Here is a 24,741-nt window from a genome sequence, read left to right as displayed (position 1 = left end):
ATGTCTCCTTCCCCGGGGGCGGAGCGCGGATGTCGGGCTGATACACTGTGAGAGAAATCTCAGTGTATGCCGGCGACTTCTGCGGCTGGCAGGCTGCCAGATAAAATGTCTGTCGGTCTGACAGACATTTTATCTGGCCGTGTATGCCCAGCATTAGTAATAAGTTTGCATATTCTGTATTTTTTAGTTAAACTGAATCGCATGAAACCACATGTGTCAAACAATTGTGTTTATGCAGTTTTCGGTGCGCCTCTTTTTATATAGAAATCGTAGTTTTGATTTTATTGTTTATTTTTTGTGTTAAACAAATTTAGTCTCCTCTGAGCAGAATGTACACAACACAGAATGTAAAACGGTTGTGTTTTGGGCTGGTTTTCTCTTTAATTTGGATGTATTTCTGATTGCACAGCGTTCAGCTCTTGCATAATAACCATTGTTGTAATTAGCCTAGATCACTTACCTATGATAGACACAAGCAGTGGATTGGTCATTACAGATACGTAGTGTTGTCCGACACAGTTAATCTGGTGGCATCTGTCATTTTTCCAAAGACTTTAATCTGAATACATTTTTCACGGCTCCTTTTGTCAAAGACCTTTTTAGGGGAAACAGAACTGTCAATAATATTACCATTGACTGTTTATACATGTACAGCATCGTCTTTACATCATGGTTTACCGTGTATTGACACTATTTGACTTTGAGCACTTGCGCTTCCTGTATAGATGAATGAGACCATGGTTGCTCTGATGCTGATGTCACTTTTGGTGTTGAGACTTAAAGTGGGGTAGGGGGCAGTCATGTTGAGGATAGCAGTAACACAAGTGGGCAATTATATGTTGCTCCTACATCTAACCTTTTTTGTTTGTGGCTGTTTGCCATTTATTTCTCTTCCTATATATATCCTCACTTTTGTTATTTAACCTTAATTTAAATGTGTTAAGTGATGGAGCAGTAAGAAATTGCTAGGCGTGTGTAAGTAGAGGAGATGTTGCTTTGTATAGAAATTGCCGTGTTGGGAAAAGATACTGATCACAGCAAATCTGTCATTCAGAGCACAGCAGTAGACACATTGTTCAGATTGCTTTCTGTGCACATTATCTCCGTTCTCACACTTTGATTACAAGACTCGATTCTTCCTCCTAACAGGAGCCCTGCTCGGACGCAGCCATCATTTCTCTGCACACGGGAACTGGGGGTTTATGAAAATAGCACTTATTTGTACAAGCGGTCTTGTGTTTAGAATATCTGTGACACCTCTTATAGCATCCGCTGTTAAAATGTATAAAGTAATCGAGGGGAAAGGGACACTAAAAGCCCAGGACTTTCCCTTGGCTTGCCAAATCCACAGATTTGTTGACTAGACCCAATCGTCTGGAGAAGTAGGGGCAGTGGAGAAGGGATAACTGTTTTGTTTAAGTGTTTGTGCAGTGAAAGTGGCAGGCATTTCACTGAATAGAAGGTTAGTGATTTATAGCACTCACAGCAGATGAAGCCAGGCGGTTAGGAACAGAAAATCCTTTGTAAGCAAGGATCAGAGCTGTTTGCAGGTGTTCGCTCAATGCTTCCTTTTGTTTTTCATCCTTGCTGCTCTTCTGTTCTGTAAACCCATGCTATGATAGGATTGGTGAAATACGTGTTATTATGGTTTAACGCTATACGCTGGCTCTGTTTTAACATATCTGTGAGTATTGTTTATTTTGCATTAAACAACGTTCTCCATGTTTATAACAGCAAAATCTGGAGTCTTTAAAAAAAAATTGTGCTTATAAATGAGGCCCACGTTATTTATCATTATCTGCATGTTGTAGTGTGCGTCTTTGCTGGTTCCAGTATTTGTTAAGCTTAAAGAATATGTAACATTCTCTATCGATGGCAAAAGAACACTGTCACCCAGTGGCCAGATTGTAGTGGCATAATGCTAGACATTGCCAGACGGTTTCTGACTGCAGTAATGCCTTTTCTTGGCTCATCGAGACTAGTCCCGCAAACAGCCTATCATTTTCAAGGACTGTTTAGGACCAGGTCAGGAGTAAGTCTGCAAGGCATAGAGCACAATACAACAGGAAATAGTTGCTAGAATTAACATCTCTGCTTACAAAAGGATGCTGTGCTGAAACAACATAGCCACGGACTACTGTCTAAAATAATCTATATTAAACCGCTGACATTTATAGGAGGAATAAGCTTGTACTTCATCTAAATGTATTTATTTTTATTTTTTTGTATTTGCAATTAAATCATGTAGTTCTTGTGTGTATGCTCTATTAAGTTTTGGTGTTTTTTTTGTTTGTTTTTTTTTTCACCACCATGCAGCATTTTTTGTGTGTATTTTATATAAACTTAAGGTTGTCAAATTTACTAAAAACGTCCTATAACAAATAGACATGCACATTTTGTGACTTCCTGGTTGGGGCCGTTTAAATCCTAGTTCTAATAAGTTGTCAGTGTCCTCCTACCCGTGAAATTCCCATTCATGCTTATCAGTAGACAGTCAGAAATGTCTACGTTACCTGCTAGACCGGGGGATTGCTGCAGAAGTAGAATATGTTGTATTTTATCATATCTTGCTGACCTTCACTGAGAATGTAATTTAAAGGGCAATTTTCTTTTTTTTAAAATGTTGCTTCACATTCTAAAGACAGTTTTTAGCATTAGCCAATTGTACAGTTGGTTTGGATTGGATCATTTTTGTTAATGCTTGGAAATATGGTCAGGAGATGACTGTCCTTGGGCTCGGTCTTCAACTACAGAGTAACAGTCATGCCTCAATGTGTCATAGAAGTTATCTGCCTGCTCCGCTTGAATGATGCATTTGTTTTATAAATAGGTTTTGTTTTACCAGGAAGAAATACATTGAGGGGCACCACTTGTTTTCAAGTATGCTCAATATTGGCTCCATCTAATCCAGTCTGGCCACTGATATGGCCATGCTAGAGACTAAAACTTGCGTGGCCAGACCTAAAGGAAACTGTTTTGCTGCATTGTAATGTGTGTTTTTTATGGGAACCACTTGTTTAAAGTAATTCTAGGCTACTGCACAGACCTGTCTATTTGTAAAGATTGTTTGTGAAACTCTGGTTTTGGGCTTCTATTCCAGCAATTTTTTGCATTTGTAAATGAAGAAAGATTTTCTACCAACGGATGGGAACTGTATGATCCCCTGACTGAATTTCAAAGGCAGGTATGTAAACCTCATCATAACCGTTACCTTCTATAAACAAGTTATTTAAACTAAAACCATATTATTCGTAAATAAAAAATTTAAAAAAAAATACTTTCTGTAAGTCACACTCACTATTCCTGAATTTTATATCTGTCCATGTAAAATTAATTGCACATAACGAAGTATGATTTAGTGATCCATATTCTACCTTTTTAACTTGTTCATTCTACTTGTAACACTGTGAAGCAATGCTAATATACTTCGTCTCAATGCCTGTATGATAAAGCCCTTAGAATTAGATGGATTCACTCTGTATGATAAATGTTGTGGCTAATTTAATCCAGGTGATAACTTTTTGATTATTTGAAACTAAATAACCAGATAGCTTATACTCCATTTAAAATTCTCCAAGCAGTTATATTTCCATCACAGAATGTGTTAGTATGATTATTAGGACCACCCATTGTTTTGTTGACCAAGAAGGAAGAGTGTGCATTATAAATGGTGATTCCGGTTTCTCTTTAGGAGGTTATTCAAATTTCAACTCACACCTACAACAAATGGCTACTGTGGTTTTAGGCAGCCTATGGTAGGTGGGGATGCGGTTCCCGACTGCAGGGATTCCGGCGCTCAGAATGCAGACACCGGCATCCTGACCGCTGGAATCCCAAAGGTAAGTAGCTGGGTTGGGGAGGAGGTTTAGGGTGTGGGGAGGGGAAGGTTAGGTTTAGGCACTAGGAGGGGAGGTTAGGGTCAGGCACCAGGGAGGGTTAGGTGTAAGGAGAGGGTTAGAATACTGACTGACAAGTGTCGGTATTCCAACCCTGTCGGGATTCTGGCAGGTGTAACTGGACAGCTACAATCTCTAGTACAAGAACAGAACGTCGACCATTAAGCTGCACATCCACTAGGCCAGGCCTTGCCAACCTGTGGCTCTCCAGCTGTTGTGAAACTACACATCCCAGCATGCCCTGCCACAGTTTTAGCATTCCCTAATAGCAAAACTGAAGCAGTGCATGCTGGGACTTGTAGTTTTACAACAGCTGGAGAGCCAAAGGTTGGCCATTCCTGCCCTAGGCAACTAGGAAAAGACAGTCTGATTACGACATCGTAATCGTACCGTCGTTCCCCATCCCCTGCAGTGCCTACACTGAACAATTAGTCGTTCCATGTAGGCACCCTCCCTCATCAGCGAACATGATCAATCTGTCGTTATCGGCAGATTGGCCGCCATGTTCGGGCGATGATTGATGTCGGAAACGACCAGCGGGAGCGCGCATCGCTGGTCGTTTCCGACATTATAGTACACGATTATGATGTCGTAATTGAGCAATCGCTCATTAATGCCACCTAGTGGATGTGCGCCATTAGGTTTGGAGACAAATCTTAGATGTAATGAGCAATGTCTAATGATAAAAACTGCGCTGTGCTGATGCCACAGTCTCTGAGAATGAATACTGTATTCATTTACAGACTGGTTAACATCCACTTCATCAGTCTGCAAAGTAATGAGTGGTTTACATTATTTTCTTCTCAGAAGTTCCATGTGGTATGAGCAAGGTTTCCGGCTTCCTGCCCAGGTTCAGACAGCCTGTTAGTACGACAGCTGGTAGCTCAGTGACCACTCCGCCCACCTAGCATTCTCAATAGTTATGCCATTACAGTGATTACACCCATTTTGTGTCTGTACATATCCACTTCGGACTCAGATACACCTCCCAAGCCTGCATCGCAATACTGGTCTTGTTCACAAATGCTGCTGAAGATCATTGTGTTAAATGTCGTATCTTCTTTTTATCTCTTGTGTCCTTTCACTTCATTGTTTGTAGAATCCTCAATTCAGATGACCTTGATATTGTGAGATTTGATCACCACCATGTGGCTACATGGTCAAAGTACAGTGAGCCAGAAAAAAAAACATGATTTTTTTTTTTCTCCCCCTTTGTTTTCTTCTCTTTTACCAAGGGTTTACCGAACAATATTTGGAGATTAACCTTTATTAATAAAAATTATGAATTTTGCGACACTTACCCTCCATTTTTGATGGTCCCATATATTGCCTCAGATGATGACCTCAAGAAAGTTGCTGCCTTTAGGTCCAGGAACAGGATTCCGGTATGTAGCGTACTGTTGGTGATCAGGTTATTGATGTACTTTGATATGTTCATGACTTCAGTCAGTCTCCCAAATATTCTACATTGCATGTTAGATGTCCATGGTGACTGGTGCTTAAGCATATTTGTAAAACGGAAAGCTATGCTTGCTCAATTCATAAATTGTCAAGTGTAATTATTCACATGAACGTACTGCATAAAGTACCACAACGTACAGCATATACAGGTTGAGTCTCTCATATCCAAAATGCTTGGGACCAGGGGGTATTTTGGATATCGGAATATTCTGTATTTTGGAATATTCGCATACCATAATGAGATCTTGGGAATGGGACCCAAATCTAAACACCGAATGCATTTGTTTTATATACACCTTATACCAGAGGTTCCCAAAGTCTGCCATTACAGTCCACATTTTAGGGATATCCAAGCTTGAGTCTAGGTGGTTAAATCAAATGGTTTGAGGTACTAATTAAGTAACCTATGCTCAAGCTTAGATAGTCCTAAAACGTGGACTGTAATGGCAGACTTTGGAAACCTCTGCATTCTACACAAAGCCCGATGGTAATTTTATATAATATTTTTAATAATTTTGTGCCTTAAACAAAGTTTGTGTACATTGAACCATCAGAAAGCAAAGGTTTTACTATCAGTCATGCCAAAAAAAAAAAATCTGTATTTTGGAATATTTGGATATGGGAGACTCAAACTGTACATGAATGCATTTTACATTTTCAGGTTTTTCTTAATTAAAACTTAATGTGGTGCACTTTACATGACTACGGGGAAGGGCTCGGGCACCATTGCATTTATGCCCCTCAATTGGTACAGCATGGAGAGCTGACTGACCCGAGCATGGGGATCTCCAAGTAATGTGAGCTGCGTGTCTGATTAGACCTCAGCCTAAGTTACTTAGCGCTTCATTTGGCTAAACCGTATATAGATATTAAAGATGTTTATGCAGTGGTGTATTGATGCCCACCTATGCGATTACACTCTCTTCCATTCTCATTATTGTATTTGGTGCAGAAACATTGCATCATTTATTTTCCCATCTTCCATTTAGTATTTGTTACATTTATATATTTACGGCCAAAGTGAAGATTATCGCAAATGGGATTATTTTTAATCGTTTAGAGAATATTGGGTCACACATGCAGAGTATTTTAAATTTCCACTGGCCCAATTTGGACACAGCCCTAGACATTGAGAGATCTGGTAAATCCATAGATCTGAACATATATGGCCAGCAACTGATTGTACTGTGTGACCAAGCAATGAACACTGAGCAGAACCTGGTGGGCAAGATAAAATCCTTCTAATGGTGGATATGTATGTAGGATTCAGATGGGAAAACAAATACAATTTTAGGCTAAGCAGCTTTGGCACTATCCAGATAACTGTTTTTTTAAACTGGAAATTAACTTTTTTGTTTGGTTGACATTTAATGTTTGGCTTAAATCCGTATTCATGAACACTAATATATACATTCACATTAAAACGTTATTCTATGTGCAGGTTTTGTCTTGGATACATCCAGAAAATCAGTCTGTCATTGCAAGGTGTAGCCAGCCATTGGTGGGCATGAGCGGCAAACGTAATAAGGATGATGAAAGGTATCTAGAGGTCATCAAAGAAGCCAATGGCCAGACATCTAAGCTGACCATTTATGACGCCAGGCCAAGTGTCAATGCTGTGGCTAATAAGGTAATGAACGCCTTTTATGACTGCATGTTGTCAGGACACTATCGCGGTGCACTGTACCTATGTCTGATCATGATGGGACAGAAAGACTTTGCTTGTAATAAATGAAGTTTATCTACCCGGTAGAACAGAATGTGGGAGAGATGTGCGATTTTGCTTAGGAGCCATCACGTGTGACTTGTTCATTGCAATACATTCCCTCAAAGTGAAGCAGCACACTTTGTCAGTACCTGTATTCCTCAATTTAGAAACATTATTAGCAAAACACATCTAGTAAATCTAAAAACTATTTATTGTAAATAAAATATAGTAAGCTAAAATGGAAAATATATGGCTAACGCTGCTCCTCACCTCCTATAGGGGAATTCAGGTGTGTTGCGTGCCGGCGGCCACTAGATGGCGCCCGACTGAGCTATTCAATTGTTGCTCTGTTTGGGCGCTCATAGCCGCCGGTGCTGACATTTCCACTCTCAGCACCACGAGCTACGGAGCAGAAATGACCGAAAAGTGACCCATTTGATCGCTCAAACAAGACCTTTAGTGGCCGTGAAAAATGTCCCATCATGTTGACGGGCTGCTAACTAATAAATACATATATAATATGTTGCCTCCTGAAACAATGTCAGTATTCCCATTGAAACAGTCTGTTAGAGAAGCAGTAGTGTCTGATCCTGATGGGGTTAAAGTAACTAAATAGCTGATATTCTTGGCATCTGCAGAAATAACATATTTGTAACTGAATCCTAAAAAAAAAAAAAAAAGATCAGAAGAGATGGGGGTTTTGTTTGGTAGAACCTTGAAGTATCTTTTTTCTTTTATTGCATTTGGTAGAGAGAGGATAAATAATACACACTACTTATGACTTTTCCCAACTACTGCAGCCCCTGTATATTACCTTAACATCACACTGTTACTGCCCAGTTCCAGGATGCCACGAATATATGTACTCTAATCAAAATTTGTATGGTAGTTGGAGGGAAGCAAACTGTATATAATAATAAATAGCTGTATTAGCTGTTTGATTCTGTTTGTGTTCATATTCACGGTTCTTGGCCCCAGTGCATATAGCAAGGCCTGTGTACCCTGCATGGAAGAGAAGATCCCTATGACATAATTGTGCAGCACTTTTCCCTATTTTATACACATTACTCACTTTAAACACAACAGTATGGTTCCTGAGCTCACCTGTTACTGTCACTGTATATCTGTCCTTACAGGACTGCCAGTTGTAAGTGTTTGTTCCAACCTGTATTAGGGAGTGAAGCCTAGGTCCTAAGGGATTAAGGGCTCCATTTACTAACTAATTGTAACCCGTTTAGCACTCGCTAAAGGGTTTATACCATCTTTCTGTATGTAGTAAACAGCGGTAATCTTAGATTACCGCTGTTTTCACAGCATCGCTCTCGCCATCTTTTAGATGGCGAGAGCGATGCAGGCACCATTGCTGGTAATGGAGACACGGTGGTGCCTATCCGGCTTCAGCGAAGCCTTCCAGGCACTGCTGGGTCTCCGTGTCATGCACATGTGCAGACAGACCGTCGCGCATACGCATAACACTGGAGCCCCGTCTCTGGCAGCGTTAGGCTGCCAGCAGCCCAGTGGAGGACTCTCCAAGGACCTGGACTTGGCTGGACTTCGCCGGAGGAGTAAGTATTACTAAATACCAGTGGATTTTTCATTTGTATCACAGTGATGCTAAACGAAACGAAAATTGCTGCTGGTATTTTGTTCGTTTGTAAATGGAGCCCTTTATTAGAAGTATTAAGATGGGTGGGTCTGTACCTGTACAGTCAACTGTTATCTGACACACAGCTGAAACACCACATATTGGGGCAGATGTATGAAGCTCTGGGAAGTGAAAGTGTAGACTGATAAACGACCAACCAATCAGCTCCCAACTGTCATTTTTCAAACACAGCCTGTAACATGGCAGTTGGGAGCTAACTGGTTGGTCATTTATCACTCTGCACTTTATCACTTCCAGAGCTTCATACATCTGCCCCATTACATCTTATTTACTAACCTTGTGTGTAGGGGGAAATTATGCAATAAGCTATAGTAGCCAATTAAGCACTTTCTTTTATCTGACTTACACTAGACCGATAAATACAAATTGCTGGTTGGTTGCTCTGTTTCACTGACAATGTTTACACCTAACTGCAGAGTTTGCCATCTAAGCCCTATTGTGTCTTTGGTTAGACAACCTGCAGGAGCTGACCCAGGCTGAGATGTGCTGTGTCCAGCTTTGCACTAAGGGTGTATGAATAACATTTTATTGGCATCTGGAATTCTCCTTTTAAAGCAACATTTGATGTTCTCTGGCGCATTTGCTATGGGAATATATAGATGAATGATATTCTAACACAGGTTGTACATATGTATCAAACATGACTGAAGCTTGATATGCAGTTTTCTAATTATGTGTAAGTGTGATCAGTGCATAACCTCATTACTAGTAGCTCCTTTTCCAGCAACATTTCCAGGATTACTTGCAAACATTTCGTGTTTAATATTTGCTGTTAAATTTTACTGTTAAAATAAAGCAATTAGGGTGGGAACATTACACGGCTTTGTCTCTACTTTTCCTGGCATGTATTTCTATGTGTTAGTACTCCATGATGGTGTCCGCTATAAAGCTATTTCCTATACTGCCATTAACACATCTTGTTTCTTGTTCTAGGCCACGGGAGGGGGCTATGAGAGCGATGATGCATACCCATTTGCAGAGCTCGTGTTCCTGGATATTCACAACATTCATGTAATGAGGGAATCTCTGAAGAAACTGAAAGACATAGTGTTTCCACATGTAGAGGAATCTCATTGGCTTTCAAGCCTGGAGTCCACACACTGGTTAGAACACATTAAGGTAAGGTTAAATATTATTCATGTCATATTAGTCTAGTGCTGTCGTGTAGTGAATATCCTGATATATATGGGCCGTTAACAATGAAAAAAAAAAAAGTTGCAAATTATTTGAAATATTTGCCTATCTTAGTGGCTGTCTTCTTATATTATTTTTTTTAAATTGGATCCTGTGGGATGCAGACAAACAATACCATGCCTAGCAGAGAGGTGCAGCATCAATAAAACCACTGCTAATTAAAATCATTTTGGCAGCTGCATTGAAACGTATTAAAGTGGTGACAGTTTGGCTAATGGAAGTAGAGGGCTACATTAATAGACAGGAAATGAGGACACATGCTCATGTTTTTAGTAGTGTCATTAGTGTGGTAAGGAAGTATAAAATTGCATAGATTTAAAGTGCACTACAAAATTGCATTATCTGTTTCAACTGTGCTGTATCATGGTATGACAGGAAGATACAAGTAGATCTTATAATTATAATAGTTTTCTTCACAGAAGCTGAAAACTGTAAAGGTGCGTACACACTAGACGATCTGCTCACGATACGATATCGTGAGTGATTTCCCTTGAACTGTCCCCAGCACTCAAGGACACGATGTGCAGCAAAAGCTGCACGATGTGCCGCAATATCTATCGTGCACGTACTAAAGATTTGCCGATCTTTAGAATGTAAAGGATGATAGACAGATGCTTGCACGGATCCGGGAGAGCCGTGATGCATGCATATGTCTGTAAAAACATAATCACAGATGCACGGATGGATCAGTGACATCAGTCTGTGCTGCTGTGTTTAAAAAAACAAAAACAAAGAAAAAAAAAAAAGGTGTCCCACCCCAAAAAAGCAACCAGCCCCTGGCTTCAGTGCTGGTTGTGCAAAATACGGGGGACGAACGACGTAGGGTTCCCCCGAATTTTGCTCAAACAGCACTGGGTTCTGATTTGGTTATGGAAATACAGGGGAAAAAAATTTGTAAGGTCCCCCTGTATCATCCAGAACAACACCGGACTCTTTCTAGCGGGGGGCTTATGCTCACCAGCTCCTATGCGAAGTTCAGGTCTTCTTCATTCCATGTAGACAATCCCCGGACTTGGCAAAAAAAAAAAAAAATCAAACGAATTTCGCGAGCCACCAGACACTAGTACCTAAGGACGGTACTTTCCGAATGAGAGCTTAGCGGCGGGATTTCACTTGTGGTTCTCCAAGTACCAGCATGCGGGGGAGGCTTGCTTGGGACCTGTAGTTCCACAGCAAAAAAAAAATATTTTTACTTTTATCAAATGCACTGCACTCGCTATCAACCCGGTACCCACTGGCCATGGGTGCTGGAGACAACCCCAAGCTATCAGCCTAGGCCTTGGGGGTCCACTGGAGAGGGGGACCCTTTTATTGGGGGAGTCCCCAGCTCCCCACCACGACCTGGACTGACTAGCAGTCAGGGTTAATGCTTCGGCTGGGCGACCCGGTGAAAAGGCTCACCCTGGCTGTGGCATTATCCCACCACTAGAAAAAGTCCGGTGCTGGTTCTGGATAATACAGGGTTACCCTACTCATTTTTTTTCCCCTGGATTTCCAGAACCAGGACCGAATCATAGCCCAGTGCTGGTTGCGCAAAATACGGGGGGACCCCTAAGTAGTTTTGTGTCTCGTATTTTGCACAACCAGCACTGGGTCACTAACAGCCCGAGTCTGGTTGCGCTTTTGGGGGAGAAGGGGGCACGCAGTTTATTTTTATTTATTTTTTTTAAACCGGTTATTCATCTGTGACTTCATGCTTGCAGCACGGATCTCCCTGATCCATGCCTGCAAGCATTGTATGCTGATCCGAACAACACATAGTTCAGACATAAACACTGAACGATATGCCGCCGGATCGTGTACGAGATTGGCAGATCTTGCCTGCAGTAGGCAAGATGTAACGATGCGATGTTCGACCCGCGGGGACGCACATCGGCATTGTAAGTGGACACTCACGGTTTGTACATAATATGCACGTTCTGTCGTTCAGATGCGTCGGAATTGGCCATAATATCGTCTAGTGTGTACGCACCTTAAACGTAGCATAGACAACACATGAGTCCACAATGCAGCGTTTCAGGAGGATCCCTTACATCTTCTAAGCAAGGGATAATATCCTCATGATACAGCACTTTCCTTGAGCCAAGTATTGCTCAAATGCTAGTACTGAAAATCAAAATTGGTGATTTATGTCTGCGATAGAAAGTACAAAAAAATGGGTGATTGAAGAGGCAAGATAGGGCCTTAAAGAAGCTGTCCACTCTGGAAGCTCCTATGCTGCTCTTGAAGTGACATGGATGGCCTGTGGTGCACTTATTTTCTCTGCATTGTTCCAGGTGAAAAACAAGTACAATTACTAGCGTGCTGGCTCTGCAATTAAAAAAGAGAGAACCATATTTGCTATAGATATCACAGGCTTGATTAATAATGCTTTGTGTGAAAGAGGAATATTTGTTTTAAATCCAAAGTTTTCCAAACTCCACCATTACAGTCCAGGTTGTAAGGATATCCATGACTGAGCACATGTGACTGAATTAGTACCTCTGTCAATTTGATTTAACTATCTGAACTCTGCTTTAATCCAAAGCTGGTAGATGCATAAAGGCTCTGTGCATGTTGTCAGACACCATTTCCATTTGGTTACGGACTGTAGATGGACAGTAATTTAGATAGACCATGTATAGGTAGACACCAGATTTAGACAGACAAATGGTCGACAGGGTCAAAAGGATGACTCAAAAAAGTTCCATACAAAAAAAATGGTCGACCCGATTTTTTTTTTTTTTTAGGGTTAGGCACTAGAAGGGACGGTTAGGGTCAGGCATCTCCCCCGAAGGTTAGTATTAGTCATCAGGAGGGAGGGTTAGGGTTAGAAAACAAAAAAAGTGTCGACCATTTGTACATGTCTATCTTTTGTTTCTGTCAAACTTTTCTCTAACAAACATCTGGTGTCTATCTAATTCCTGTTTTATACCACACCCATTGCCAATGTCAGTAGGATTTAGTCTCCCTCTTGTATCGGGGACACTGGCAGATAAAGCAGCATGTCCAATGCCATAACGGAATAACATGGAGGGGCTTAAGTAATAGGGTGTGAACTGGCACCACTGCGGGAAGTGGCAGTCATTTTGAAGGCAAAACCAAGCTGGTTGTGCCTTAAAAATGATTGCTGCTTTAAAAATACGGGAACACCGCATGAATTCCCATAGCAGTGCCAGGTCGCACCCTATTACATAAGCCCCGGAGTCTTTAACTATTTTCAAACACTTTGTTTTCTGTTGTGAGTGCACTTTTTTGACAATAATATTTTGAAGGTTAAGCACTTACCTGCTTCACAGGGAGCTGTGATGAAATGTGTTACTATGGGCAGCCTTTTCCTGGTTATCTATGGCACAGTTCAATATGTCTCTTCAATTGTGTTCAATTTGAAAATCTTTGTCTGCATCTCTTTTGCATTTCTGTTTTGTTTCCTTTCGTCATATTTGAGTCAATGGCTCAATTTCACTGTTCCAGAGACAGAGCTAAAGGCATTCTTAGCACTGTTGGCTAATTAGTATATCAGACACCTATTATTTTCCACTGTAATAATCAGTAAGTAGCCATTGAAATTGCAAAGACCTTTCAATGCACGTTCTATTCTCCCCAAGACATCTATTCTTCTATACTAAAAGAAGTGCCATCTGGTATATTAACCATGGGGCAGCCTGGTGAAATGTGCCAGACAAAACGCTACTGATCATTTCTCTTTATGTGACCTGTGTAAACATAGAAACATGCCTTTTCAGTGTTATTTTCAACTTGTACTGTAGGACCTAAATAAATAAGTACCTTTTTTATACAATGAACCCAACCTTGTTTATACAGATGTGTACACATACATCTTACCCCCATGTGCTACAAGTCACGTGGGCACTGCATGACTAGGTAGCGCCGAGCGTGTTTACCTTCAAATGCATCTTATTCGCACAGTGATACAAATAGAAGGCAATTTGCAATTTCTGCTGATTTAAAATGATATGCGGCATGTCTATATTTTGTGTGCGGAATGGGACTGTTATGCCGGCGGCTATTTAGCCGCCGGTTCAAATCCCGACGAGACTAGCCCGGCAGGATGGAATTCTGCCGTCGGGATTGTGACGGGCAGCCTTGCGGACGCCAGTCACATAACTACATCTCCTGTGTGCGACTGTGTTTGTATCTGCATGCAAAATGCTAAGTTAGTGTCAGTCGCTTTTTGCATGCAGATACAGTCGCACACAATATAGTCATGCCACATATTATTTTAATCAGCAGAAGCTGCTTGTGCGTCCTATTAGCATCGCTATGCGAATAAGACGCATTTGAAGGTATAAAGTTGCACGAAAAGACATTCAGCGCTACCGAGTCACAACATGGCATGGCGCTACTAGAAGGGCTGCTTAACGTGGAAGGAAATAAGTTGTATGTGGACACATTTGTAATATTTATATTCCGCTTACAGTTGAACTTGTTTATGTTGCAGTCTTCATGGCGGGACGTGACTACTGTATAGCTTGCCGCCAGTTCTGATTCTAGTTAAATGCATTTTATTTCTTTCATCTGTTTAGCTGGTGTTGACGGGAGCCATTCAGGTCGCAGATAAAGTGGCTTCTGGGAAGAGCTCTGTGGTCGTTCACTGCAGTGATGGTTGGGATCGGACAGCCCAGTTGACCTCTCTGGCCATGCTGATGCTGGATAGCTACTATAGGACCATAGTTGGCTTTGAGGTGCTGGTTCAGAAGGAGTGGATTAGCTTTGGACACAAGTTCTCATCGGTAGGTATTTTAGTCCTTAAGCTTAGTTCTTCCTTTTTACGCATTAGTTGTCCATTGTTTGCCATAATTTGAAGCATATGACTAAACTATCAGACTGCATACCCCCAGTAGCCTTCATATTAAATAGTTTAGAAGTCCTGCTTTGTGTGGATAGAGGCACGAGGTAATCATGTCTGTGTGTATGACATGCTGTAGAGTAGCAATTATTTACTTTTTTTTTTGCTTTTGTGACTCAACATATTTAGATCACTGGTCTCATACCTGTAGCTTTTATTTTTTTCTTGTGGATGGAACTGATAAAAGCCATTATTGTTGAGAATGGACATTTTCTGTGACAGAAACCAGCTGATCTGTCACTGCTGGATCACGGGCATCACTTAGCATGTCTGATCAGGATGCTGTATGTGTAAAGCACAGACACAAAATGCCTTGTTCCATTTCAGAGAATTGGACATGGTGACAAGAACCACGCCGACGCTGACAGGTCCCCGATCTTCCTTCAGTTTATTGACTGTGTGTGGCAAATGTCAAAACAGGTAAGATATGAAAAGTGCAATATTCAGTAAACATAACAATATAGAGTACAATACAGCGCTTATCAGACTAAAGAAGCCCATATTATTGGGACACTGCATTTTATTTTGTTGCACTTATAACACACAGGTTGTGTAAATCCTTTTTTACTTTTATTCAACTGATTCACGTTTGTGGTATTTATTTCAGTGGCACTTTTTTCCACACACCTTTTATGGTTTTTCTTTTTTCCAGTTTCCAACCGCGTTTGAATTCAACGAGCTCTTTCTGATCACGATTCTAGATCATCTGTACAGCTGCCGATTTGGCTCTTTCTTGTTTAACTGCGAGTTCATCCGTGAAAAAGAGGTGAGTATTTCTGTGCCCCATTATGTTTATATGAGTCACCTATGAATGTTTATAATAATTTGTATTTTTAAATCAAAAGATTTAATATTCGCAGTAGTAGTTTTATACTGCTTTTACAAAGTCTAGGTTATAAGTGATGATATAGCTGGAAAATATTGGTGATAGAGTAGTCTTTAGCCAGAAGTTTGCATGTATAATACCTCCTATAATCTGGAGGAAAATGCTTATAACATTAAAATTGATGGTAGGTATTGCATTATCCCATTTGACAATACAGCCTGGTAACATTTTGTTTGCAATTGCACTGTATTACTGTAGTAGTACTATAATTCTATTTCTTTTATTCCAGAAACTGAGAGAGAAGACTGTGTCTCTGTGGTCTTGGATGACCAGTGAAAAGTCAAAGTATATAAATCCTTTTTACACCAAGGAGTTGAATAGAGTGTTGTATCCAGTAGCCAGCATGCGCCACCTGGAACTCTGGGTCAATTATTATATTAGATGGAATACAAGGATCAGGCAGCAAGTAAGATGATTACTTTTTTGGAACTCTGTGATTTCGCTTATTCACATTGTTACAGATTTGTCCCTCAACTTGTCCATCACCAATTTACTCTTCTGTGCCCTGTCAAACGTTTACAAATTTCACCATCGAGAATTTTTTTTTTAAAAGACTCTTGACACCAAGCCTCCTATGCAAACCGATTTAACATTAGTTTCTCAAACAATGCAGAATGATATGAGATAATATACATATAAATTACCTAAAACTTAGGCATGAATCAATGATGCAGAAATCATTTATTATGAAGCAATTAAAAACACACCATCCAAAACAAGGACTGATTTCAACTTGTACAATTAAATCTCTTACCCCTGTAGAAGGGGAGATGATGATGACAATGTATACAAACAACTACTTATAAATGTTTAAAATAAGTTATCCATACACATAGAGGGCACTGGGACCCTCTGAGCACTGGACCCTGGGAACTCTGGAAGTCGTTAAAGGGGATGGGTAAGTGGGTCCCAATACTTGGATCATTTGTGGTTTGTTGATCCTATTGTGCTACACACTCGCTTCCAATGTGTTTCAACCTCTCTGGGGTCTTCGTTAATGCCTTGGACTGTGTCTAGGAAGTCATTTGTGAGAGGAGGCGTAAAATAGAGGGTTGGTGCAAGAAAGGGCGGAACACACTAAGTAGCGTGTAACCGGTTTGAATGGCTGCCGCTCTAAGGCAACCAGTAGTGTATGGCCCAGCCTGCAAAGATGCCTGTTCAAATATTTTGGGAATGAACTACCAACCTGTGGCATTCCTGAAAGTGCACTGTAGTGCCCTGCAATAATGTCTGATGTGAAGATTGGTCCTTTTTTTTTAAACTCCTTTGATTTCTATTAGCATTTCAGTTATTTTTCACTGATAAAATTGTGTAATATTCCAGACAAAACAGTCATGTGTAATATCTGCCGAGATCAGGCTATTTAGTTTGCTACATGTCCCATAGGAGAACCGGCAATTAACGCTCTGTCACAGAGAGAGTGAGGGTAGTGGTATGGGAGAGAGTGGTACTTGGAGATCTACTAAAGGGCCAGTTCACATTGTGAATATTGAAGCATGGTACATGCGATGTGATCACATCAAGTACTTAGTATGCAGTCATGTGTACTGTTAGAGGTCAATTCTGGAATGTTGGAGCTAGACACCCTGCTAGGGTACCATGCAGACCTATTAGGGGTCAATGACATATAGAGTGCTCTGTATATTGTTCAGAGTGACAAATCCGATTTGCAAGACACTGCCTCAAAATTTATTGTTAATGAGTATTTCCTTTTATTGTTGCAAGGGCATAACCCTGTTTCTTCTTTATTCCCTCCTTTAACTGTCCATAGCAACCAAACCCAGTGGAGCAACGTTACATGGAGCTGCTGGCTTTAAGGGATGACTATGTAAGGAAACTTGAAGAACTTCAAATCTCAAATTCACCAAAAATGAACAACTCCTCCACCTCACCACCTTCACCTTCACGGATCCTGCAAACTCCATTTTGAGCTATAAGCGCTATTTATATGAAGTATAGAAACGGACTGTGCTATTTTTCCGGGAAGGCCGTTTTGAATGATGCCTTATTTAGATGATGATTGAATCTTCGTGGTTGAACAAAAATGTGCCTTTTTAAGATCTTGAAATATTATCCTTTTTCTATATGTTGCACTGTTATTTAGATCTTGTTACACACTATATAGGAAAATTACTTTGGATGGCTATTAACCATATTGCATTGGACTTCTGAATATATCAAGCAGATGAAATGGTGCAGCTTATTTTACCGTGTTTACCATTTGTCATGAAAGACTTGTTTTTCCGTTTTCATTGTGTAACCCATAGGCACTATGTTTTTGTCTTCAATACTCTCCCTCTTCCTCTGCAGGGTACCGCAGAATTGTATGCTTCATGTGCTGGTTGCACAGGGCAAATCCGCCTACACGCTATAAATATACAGTATATTTCTCAGTATTAACTATTCTCCAGTTTTCATGCTAACATATGTTTTAAAGAAATCTGTCTGAAGTGGCATCTGATGCCTATATAACACCTGCAGATGTCTTATAAGCTTTTCTCTTCCATGCAGGACGTATTTTCACGTGAATAAGGGATGCTGCATTAGCAAGTTATTCTACGCAATGTTGTTTGAATGCATTTACTAGTAGGAGTGTTATTTACGCCATCCACAGTTGCGCAATTCTTCTATGGTCTTGTAAAGTAATGGCTATTACAAAAAGCAGATGAGGTGCCCTTTCATCTAGTTTAGTGGTGCGATCTGACGCTCACTAAAACGAAGTAAATGTTCCAGATTGCACCCCGTGCGCATTCTCCATGGTGTATGCGCGGCTCTTGCAACAGGATGATTGGCACACCAGGAGACACCATTTGTATAAAATGAAAGTATGGTATACAAAGTAACATTGCAGTCCTAGTTTAAATATTTAATACCTTTTATCTATAGCAACTATTGAAAGTTAAGTTTGCGTCCTTGGTTTAAAAATAAATTGCTGACATAAGAATTTTAACAATTTAAACTTTTTCACTCCTATTTGAATACTTAATACTATTTTGGAAAATCTGTTTAAATTAATCGTTTGGATGTTTTAACAGATCGGTAACAGTAATTATACCAAAACTTACAGCATTGATAACTGTTCTAACATGAAAGAGAGTGTGTATATCTTTTAGGAGCCACTGATGAAGATCAATAATTGAAAAACAAACTTTATTAAATGTTTGATTATCTATCTAGAATGTCTCGGATGGCAGTTTGTAATAGAAGTTAGATTAAGAAAAACTTTAAAGTATGTAGCTTGTAACCAGGATTTTCAGTAGTTTTCTACAAGTTACTTATAAGGAAATAAGTCATTTTGTACAGTACCATGCTCTGTATTTTAAACTACAGGGTCTTCCAGAACTAGAATGAACGTTGGATTACAATTTTACTGAGCTCAAAAAAATAAAACCTGAATGCTATGTGGTTTAAACTTAGTAATTTAGAAAAACAGTATATTTTTTATAATTTATGGTCTTATACATATGTGGCTACCAAGCATCAGGCTACATAATACATTTGGTTATAAAGTGGGGCCTAAAGAAAATGTAAGTGTGGCATGGGCCAAAATAATATTTTAAAAAAATTACTCCAGTACATCTTGCCCTTTGACTGCCAGTTTTACAGCCTTTGATATTTTCTAGATTGTACACTCAGACCACAATGATTGAGATTGGGTGGCCCAGCATTCGGCATGGCTAGTCTTGCTCCCAACATCACTAAGCTCACATTCTCTGCCTACTGGTGTAAGCAGTAACCCTTCCTAATAGGGTGCTTGTATAAATGCCATTATAAGCCCAGCCCATTACTTAGACTTGTTTCGTATAAGGCACATTTGTATGTAAAATGTGACCATCCTTTTTGGTTCTTTTCAGTATTTCATGTCTACTATTTTAAATACTTAAGATGACCATTTTTATATAAAAATACTTTTGGAATAATACTTTGATTTGTAATACTCCATTATTTTGCATTACATCCATAACCTAACGTAAAACTTAGTAATATTGCTGCAGTATTTAAAGGGACTTTTCAGGAGTTTTTTTATATTTAGGTTGTAAATTATTGTAAAGGTTTAGAGCTATATATAATACATTATATCAGAAATTGGAAATATGAAATAGTATGAAAATGTAATACATTTGTATAGACAATACTATATTCGTTACAAAATCGGTAACAAAGTGGGATAGAAGACATTAATTGCTTTAAAAGAATATTTTTTAAAGCTATACGAAGTTGCTGTATTTAGAATAATATGTTTTGCACATACATGTTAATATATGTATTCATTATTGTGTTCCCTTATTTGTGCTGTTTAGATGACATTGTGGTCCCCTCTGACTAAAAGGTGATTCTGGTAACTAAAAAAATATATATGTTCTGCTTGGGCTATATTTATTTTGCAGTTGTGTACTTATTTAAATATAATGGTCTATGTGCCTTTTAAGCAATAACTCTTAGTGCACCTGTTGCATAGAAAGTTGTTGTGGCCATTCTGTGCCCTGGACCAAAACTCTTCAATGCAGCATATCAATTCATTAGGAACCCGTGATGTAATAAAGAACCATACTAATTCTAAATGAATTGACGAAGTGCATAAAATAGATCCAGTTTTGTAATGACGGTCCCCTATATATGCGGGAGACAGGTAAACTTTACTGCATAATATCTCTGAAATTAGTGTGTGGTACAATGTGTGACAGCAGACAGTTGTATGATAAATATAGTTGCAACAAAACTGACCATCTGTGATAGACTTTGGGGGCTACCTCATCTAGAAGATGTAGAATGCACATCTTGACAATGCCTGTGTCCCCAAAATGCTTGTATAAGCAATACATTTGGTTCACTATTATGTTAATTTAAACTGTTTTATGGGTTTGTAGTAATACAGTAATCCTACAAATACATAATTGCCAGGTTACTAGTATATAGTCTACTTTATTCAATATTTTCACAGTGCAGGTACAACACATTTGTTGTAGAATTTGTATAAAATTTTAAAACTTGTTTTTGTTCATTTGTATTGCCTAGTCATCAATAATCGTCTAGAAATTATTTTTGTTGAAATAGTACGTATGGCTTTTGTTTAATATAAACGGTAAACTGAAATAAATCTGTGTATACCACACAAATCTGCATGTGTTTTTTCTTCTCGGAAGTTCTAAAATGTTGAATTTTTTTTTGTTTTCAATGTTGGTGGTTTTTCTCTGTTTATATAGCCTAAAGACCAATATCTACCCAATATATACCCTCATGCAAAGGCTAAAGGGTACAGAACTGTACAGAAAATATGACACAAGCTTATTATCTAACTTATGTTTGGTCATAGGCTAATCCACCATTACAGTCCAGGTTTCAAGGAACACAGGTGACTTAATTAGTGCCTCAGTCTATATGATTTAACCATCTGGGCTCAAGCATGGGAATCCTTAAAGCCTGGTCTGTATTGGTGTATTGGGAACCTCTGGGCTAATCTACAGTCAGTTGAGACCTTGGCTTTCGGTAGCTGTGTATTTTGCTGTGGACCAGAGACCATTCAAGTCATTACATATTGAATTTATTGGTATGCACAATCCTACCACTAGATGTTTTAGGTCTGGTAGTGGACACTTTCATAAAGCAAGTGCCACACAGCTGTGGCTCTTATCCTAATTTCTAAAAAAACACAAAAGATTAGTTTCTTAAGAAAGAAGCGTTAAACATTTCTCAATCAAATTCTTATAGTTGAGTTCTTCTTGAACAGAGGCCAACTCGGATGGCATATAGTATGACTTCCTTTTTCACTTTGGGAAGCTTTTTTTTTGCAAACACACCAATCTTTCATATAGTACAACACACAGACAAATTGGGTGGAAATAATCAACTGCCATGGAATATTTCAAGGAAAATACATTTTGATGGTAATAATTTGACTTTAAAAACAATATAGATATTTTATTGAAATGCCAAGAAATATCATATACATACATGAAAAAGAATGTAATAGAGAATCACAATGTAAAGACAATACAAGTCAAAAAGTAACACAAAATATAATGGTGACCAAATCATGCAATAAACAATATGCATGAAATGAACAGCTTACAACTATAGCGGTGTATTTTCAATATAAAATAGTAGAGGAAATAAAATAAAGAGATGCGACTATGGGGAAAAAAAAAAAAAAGGAGAAAGAATAAAGGGGGGGGGGGTCACTGTCAACACACTGCACACATCTAAAAAGTAAGAGTATAAGGCTATCAAGAGTAATCAAAACCAGGGTAGGCCTCAAAATGGGATGCGTTAAAAATGCCAATGGCCGGGAAGCTGTCTGACTAAACCCTGACGCGGGACTAAAAACAGGTGTCAAAATCCTGACGCCAGAATCTAGACAAACTGCTTCCCACGGTTGGGGGGGGGGGTTAGATTTAGGTACCCCTGGGGGGACTTAGGGTTAGGCACCACCCCAGGAGGGTAAGGGGAGAGAAAGGAGAGTGTTTGAGTACTTACCAGCCCCAGTCGTGATCTTCAGCGTTCAGGCTTGCGGCGTCTGTATTTAGTCAGACTGCTTCCCGGCCGTCAACATTTCATACCTAAGCCCTCAAAATAACCCACCATACATGATGACCACTGCCTAAGTAGAAACCAAGCTGGTGATTGAAAATCCTTGCAAATATTAATGTGCACGGGAGCAGGAAGGTTCCTATTTCTTATGTCTTTCATAACATTTTCAATATCTGAGCGAGCATTACGTCTAATAAAATAAATTTGGTCTAACTGAGCTGATTTTAGTAATCCAATAGAAGGAGCAGATTTTTTTTTTTTTTTATATGCATTTATCTAATAAAACTTTTTTAGAAAGCGTCCGTAGCAGTGAGATGTCAGATGTTTCGCTCCAAACATCAAAATTGGCAAACAAAGTACAAGTTCCCAATCTCTGCCCTCAGAACCCCAAACAGTGCATTTTATGCATGTCTCACAGAATCACAAGTCAAATAATTAGCTCCAAATGTGGATCTTTTCAAATGTGCCAGCGAGTAATGAATACACATGTGCACATGCTGGCTGACATGGAAAATGTGACCTGTTTGGGGTCCTGAGGACCGAGTTTGAGAACCACTGCAATAAAGGAATAGGGGATAAATACAAATGTGTTCTGAATGATTGTAAATAACAAAACTGTATTCCAAAACCTTTTTGATTTTTAAAACCGACCAAATAGCATGAACATAATTGGCGTCCCCTGTATTACATTTTGGGCAGTGACCGATTCTCCTGCTACCATTTGTTTTTGCGACAACCCTGTTGTACATATGTTCCGTGGAAAAAAAATTAAAACTGATTTCCTGTAATCTTGAAGAACTGGGGTACTTCATTATCTTATGTTGTATGTGAGATGATGTCTTGAAAATCTGGGTGGATTTCCCAATTATAAGATCAGGGTGAAGATATCCAAAGCATTAGTCATAATAAAGATTTCAATTGTGTCAGATGTAGCGTGTAAGGAGCCCCATACCTGAGGTAATTAACAAGCAGTGTAATGACACCTGTAAATACGTAAAAAAAAAATGTTTAGTAGGGAGCGCATATTTTCCACACAACTGTTGGAATGACAGTAATGTCCTACCTGGGTCAAACACATCCTTTATTGCTATGATCCCAGCAACCAATCTTTGCATGTATCTAATAAATATGCAGCTCGGGAGAAAGTCTGAAGGTCTGTGAGACCTAGGCCACCACTCTGTCGGGATTGTAGTAAGTTGAGTATTTTAGGTTTGTTTTTTTTTTGGGTTGCCAAATAAGTTTAGAGAAGGCCACAACACAGATTTTAATATCTGCTCGGAATAAGGTCAGAGGTAACATTTGGATACTATGAGGGGTATTCAGTATGAAAGGTTAACTTCCCTGGCGAAGTTAACGTTTCATATCGGAGTTTTTTCTGCGTAAAGGTATGGTGCGCGCTCCCGCTTATCCCCCATATTCAAAATAAAATTAACGAAGACGGGAAACTCCGAAGTTGGATTTGCGTAAAGTTACAAATTTTTCCCCCTATATATGTCAACTTTGTCAAAATACTTTTAATTAATGCAATCCTGCTCTGCAGAGAGAGAGGGAAGTGGAGCCATTTGTGGTAATATTGAATGGGTGAAGTTATATTCATACGAAGTATGAAGGTTAGAAGGGATCTGTATCCCTGAATATTTTAGAGAAGAATATGTGAATTCAAATGGGGCGTCTAATCATTAGAAATTCCCTGGGGGCCATGGATTGGTTGGAGGTAAAGCCTCAGACCTCTGTAACCCGCCAAATAGTGAAATAATATCCAAATAACTGGGATGGGCTTAGCTGTATTTGATACCAATAGCATCATGTCATCCACAAGTAGCAAGACTTTTAACTCTATTGACCGAACATGAGCACCTAATTATTATGCATATTTAAACAAGGGCCAGGGCCGGTGCATATAATAAAGGGTAGAGGGGGCAGCCCTGACTGGCAGAGTACTCCTATGAACCAAGAAGGGAGAGTACAAAAAACAATTAGTAAGGACATGAGAGGCAGGAGTAGAGTAAAGCATCTGTATCAATTCAGTATATTGGGTGGGACAAAGCCTCGGAGGGTCTCATAGAGGTGATCCCACAGCACCAAGTCAAATGCTTTTTCTGCATCTATGATTACAGAAGACTGGGACAGGATGTAGTTTATATCCCAGCTGTTGGTGCCGGAATCCCAACTCTGGCCCGTATTTAATTAGAGGGACGAAAAGTTTAGCCTGTCCAACTTTACACCTCCTTCACCTGTTTCAGAGGCGGAAACTTTACACGCGTGTCCCTGCTTTTCTCCATGTTCCTAAACTGGTGAATGCGGAACAGGCGGAAAGTACTGTCAGAAGTGGGGAAATCAGTCTGTTCTCCCCCAACTCCTCCACCCCCCCTCCCAAAATAATGCACTTATATAGGGAATCAATGTAGATGTGTACTAATAGCCCTTATAAAAGTGAGGTACTTTCAAATTGCTTCTTATTCGCATCTTTGTAAAAGTGGTGAAGAATGGCATAAAGCAGTTTTTTGGTGTAAATAAGTAGTCCAGTCAAATTTGGGGTACTTGAAAATGGGT

General features: G+C 39.6%; 1 protein-coding gene across 1 annotated transcript in view; it reads left to right on the top strand.

Moving 5' to 3' along the window:
• MTM1 (myotubularin 1) overlaps positions 1-20,764 on the top strand; it is a 77,981-nt gene extending 57,217 nt beyond the window's left edge. Inside the window, exons 7-15 of the mRNA XM_088478844.1 lie at positions 3,101-3,184; positions 5,132-5,281; positions 6,799-6,987; positions 9,665-9,850; positions 14,452-14,658; positions 15,102-15,194; positions 15,427-15,540; positions 15,890-16,066; positions 17,432-20,764. Of these exons, the coding sequence (XP_088334970.1) occupies positions 3,101-3,184; positions 5,132-5,281; positions 6,799-6,987; positions 9,665-9,850; positions 14,452-14,658; positions 15,102-15,194; positions 15,427-15,540; positions 15,890-16,066; positions 17,432-17,590 (1,359 nt within the window). The 3' untranslated portion in view covers positions 17,591-20,764. The remainder of the gene's footprint in view (positions 1-3,100; positions 3,185-5,131; positions 5,282-6,798; positions 6,988-9,664; positions 9,851-14,451; positions 14,659-15,101; positions 15,195-15,426; positions 15,541-15,889; positions 16,067-17,431) is intronic.
• The last annotated feature ends 3,977 nt before the right edge of the window (positions 20,765-24,741 follow it).

This window comes from Taudactylus pleione, unplaced genomic scaffold (genome assembly GCF_031769625.1).
Source record: "Taudactylus pleione unplaced genomic scaffold, aTauple2 ptg000222l, whole genome shotgun sequence".
NCBI lineage: Eukaryota > Metazoa > Chordata > Amphibia > Anura > Myobatrachidae > Taudactylus > Taudactylus pleione.
The sequence above is the reverse complement of the archived record's forward strand: the minus strand, read 5'-3'. Positions and strand labels throughout refer to the sequence as shown.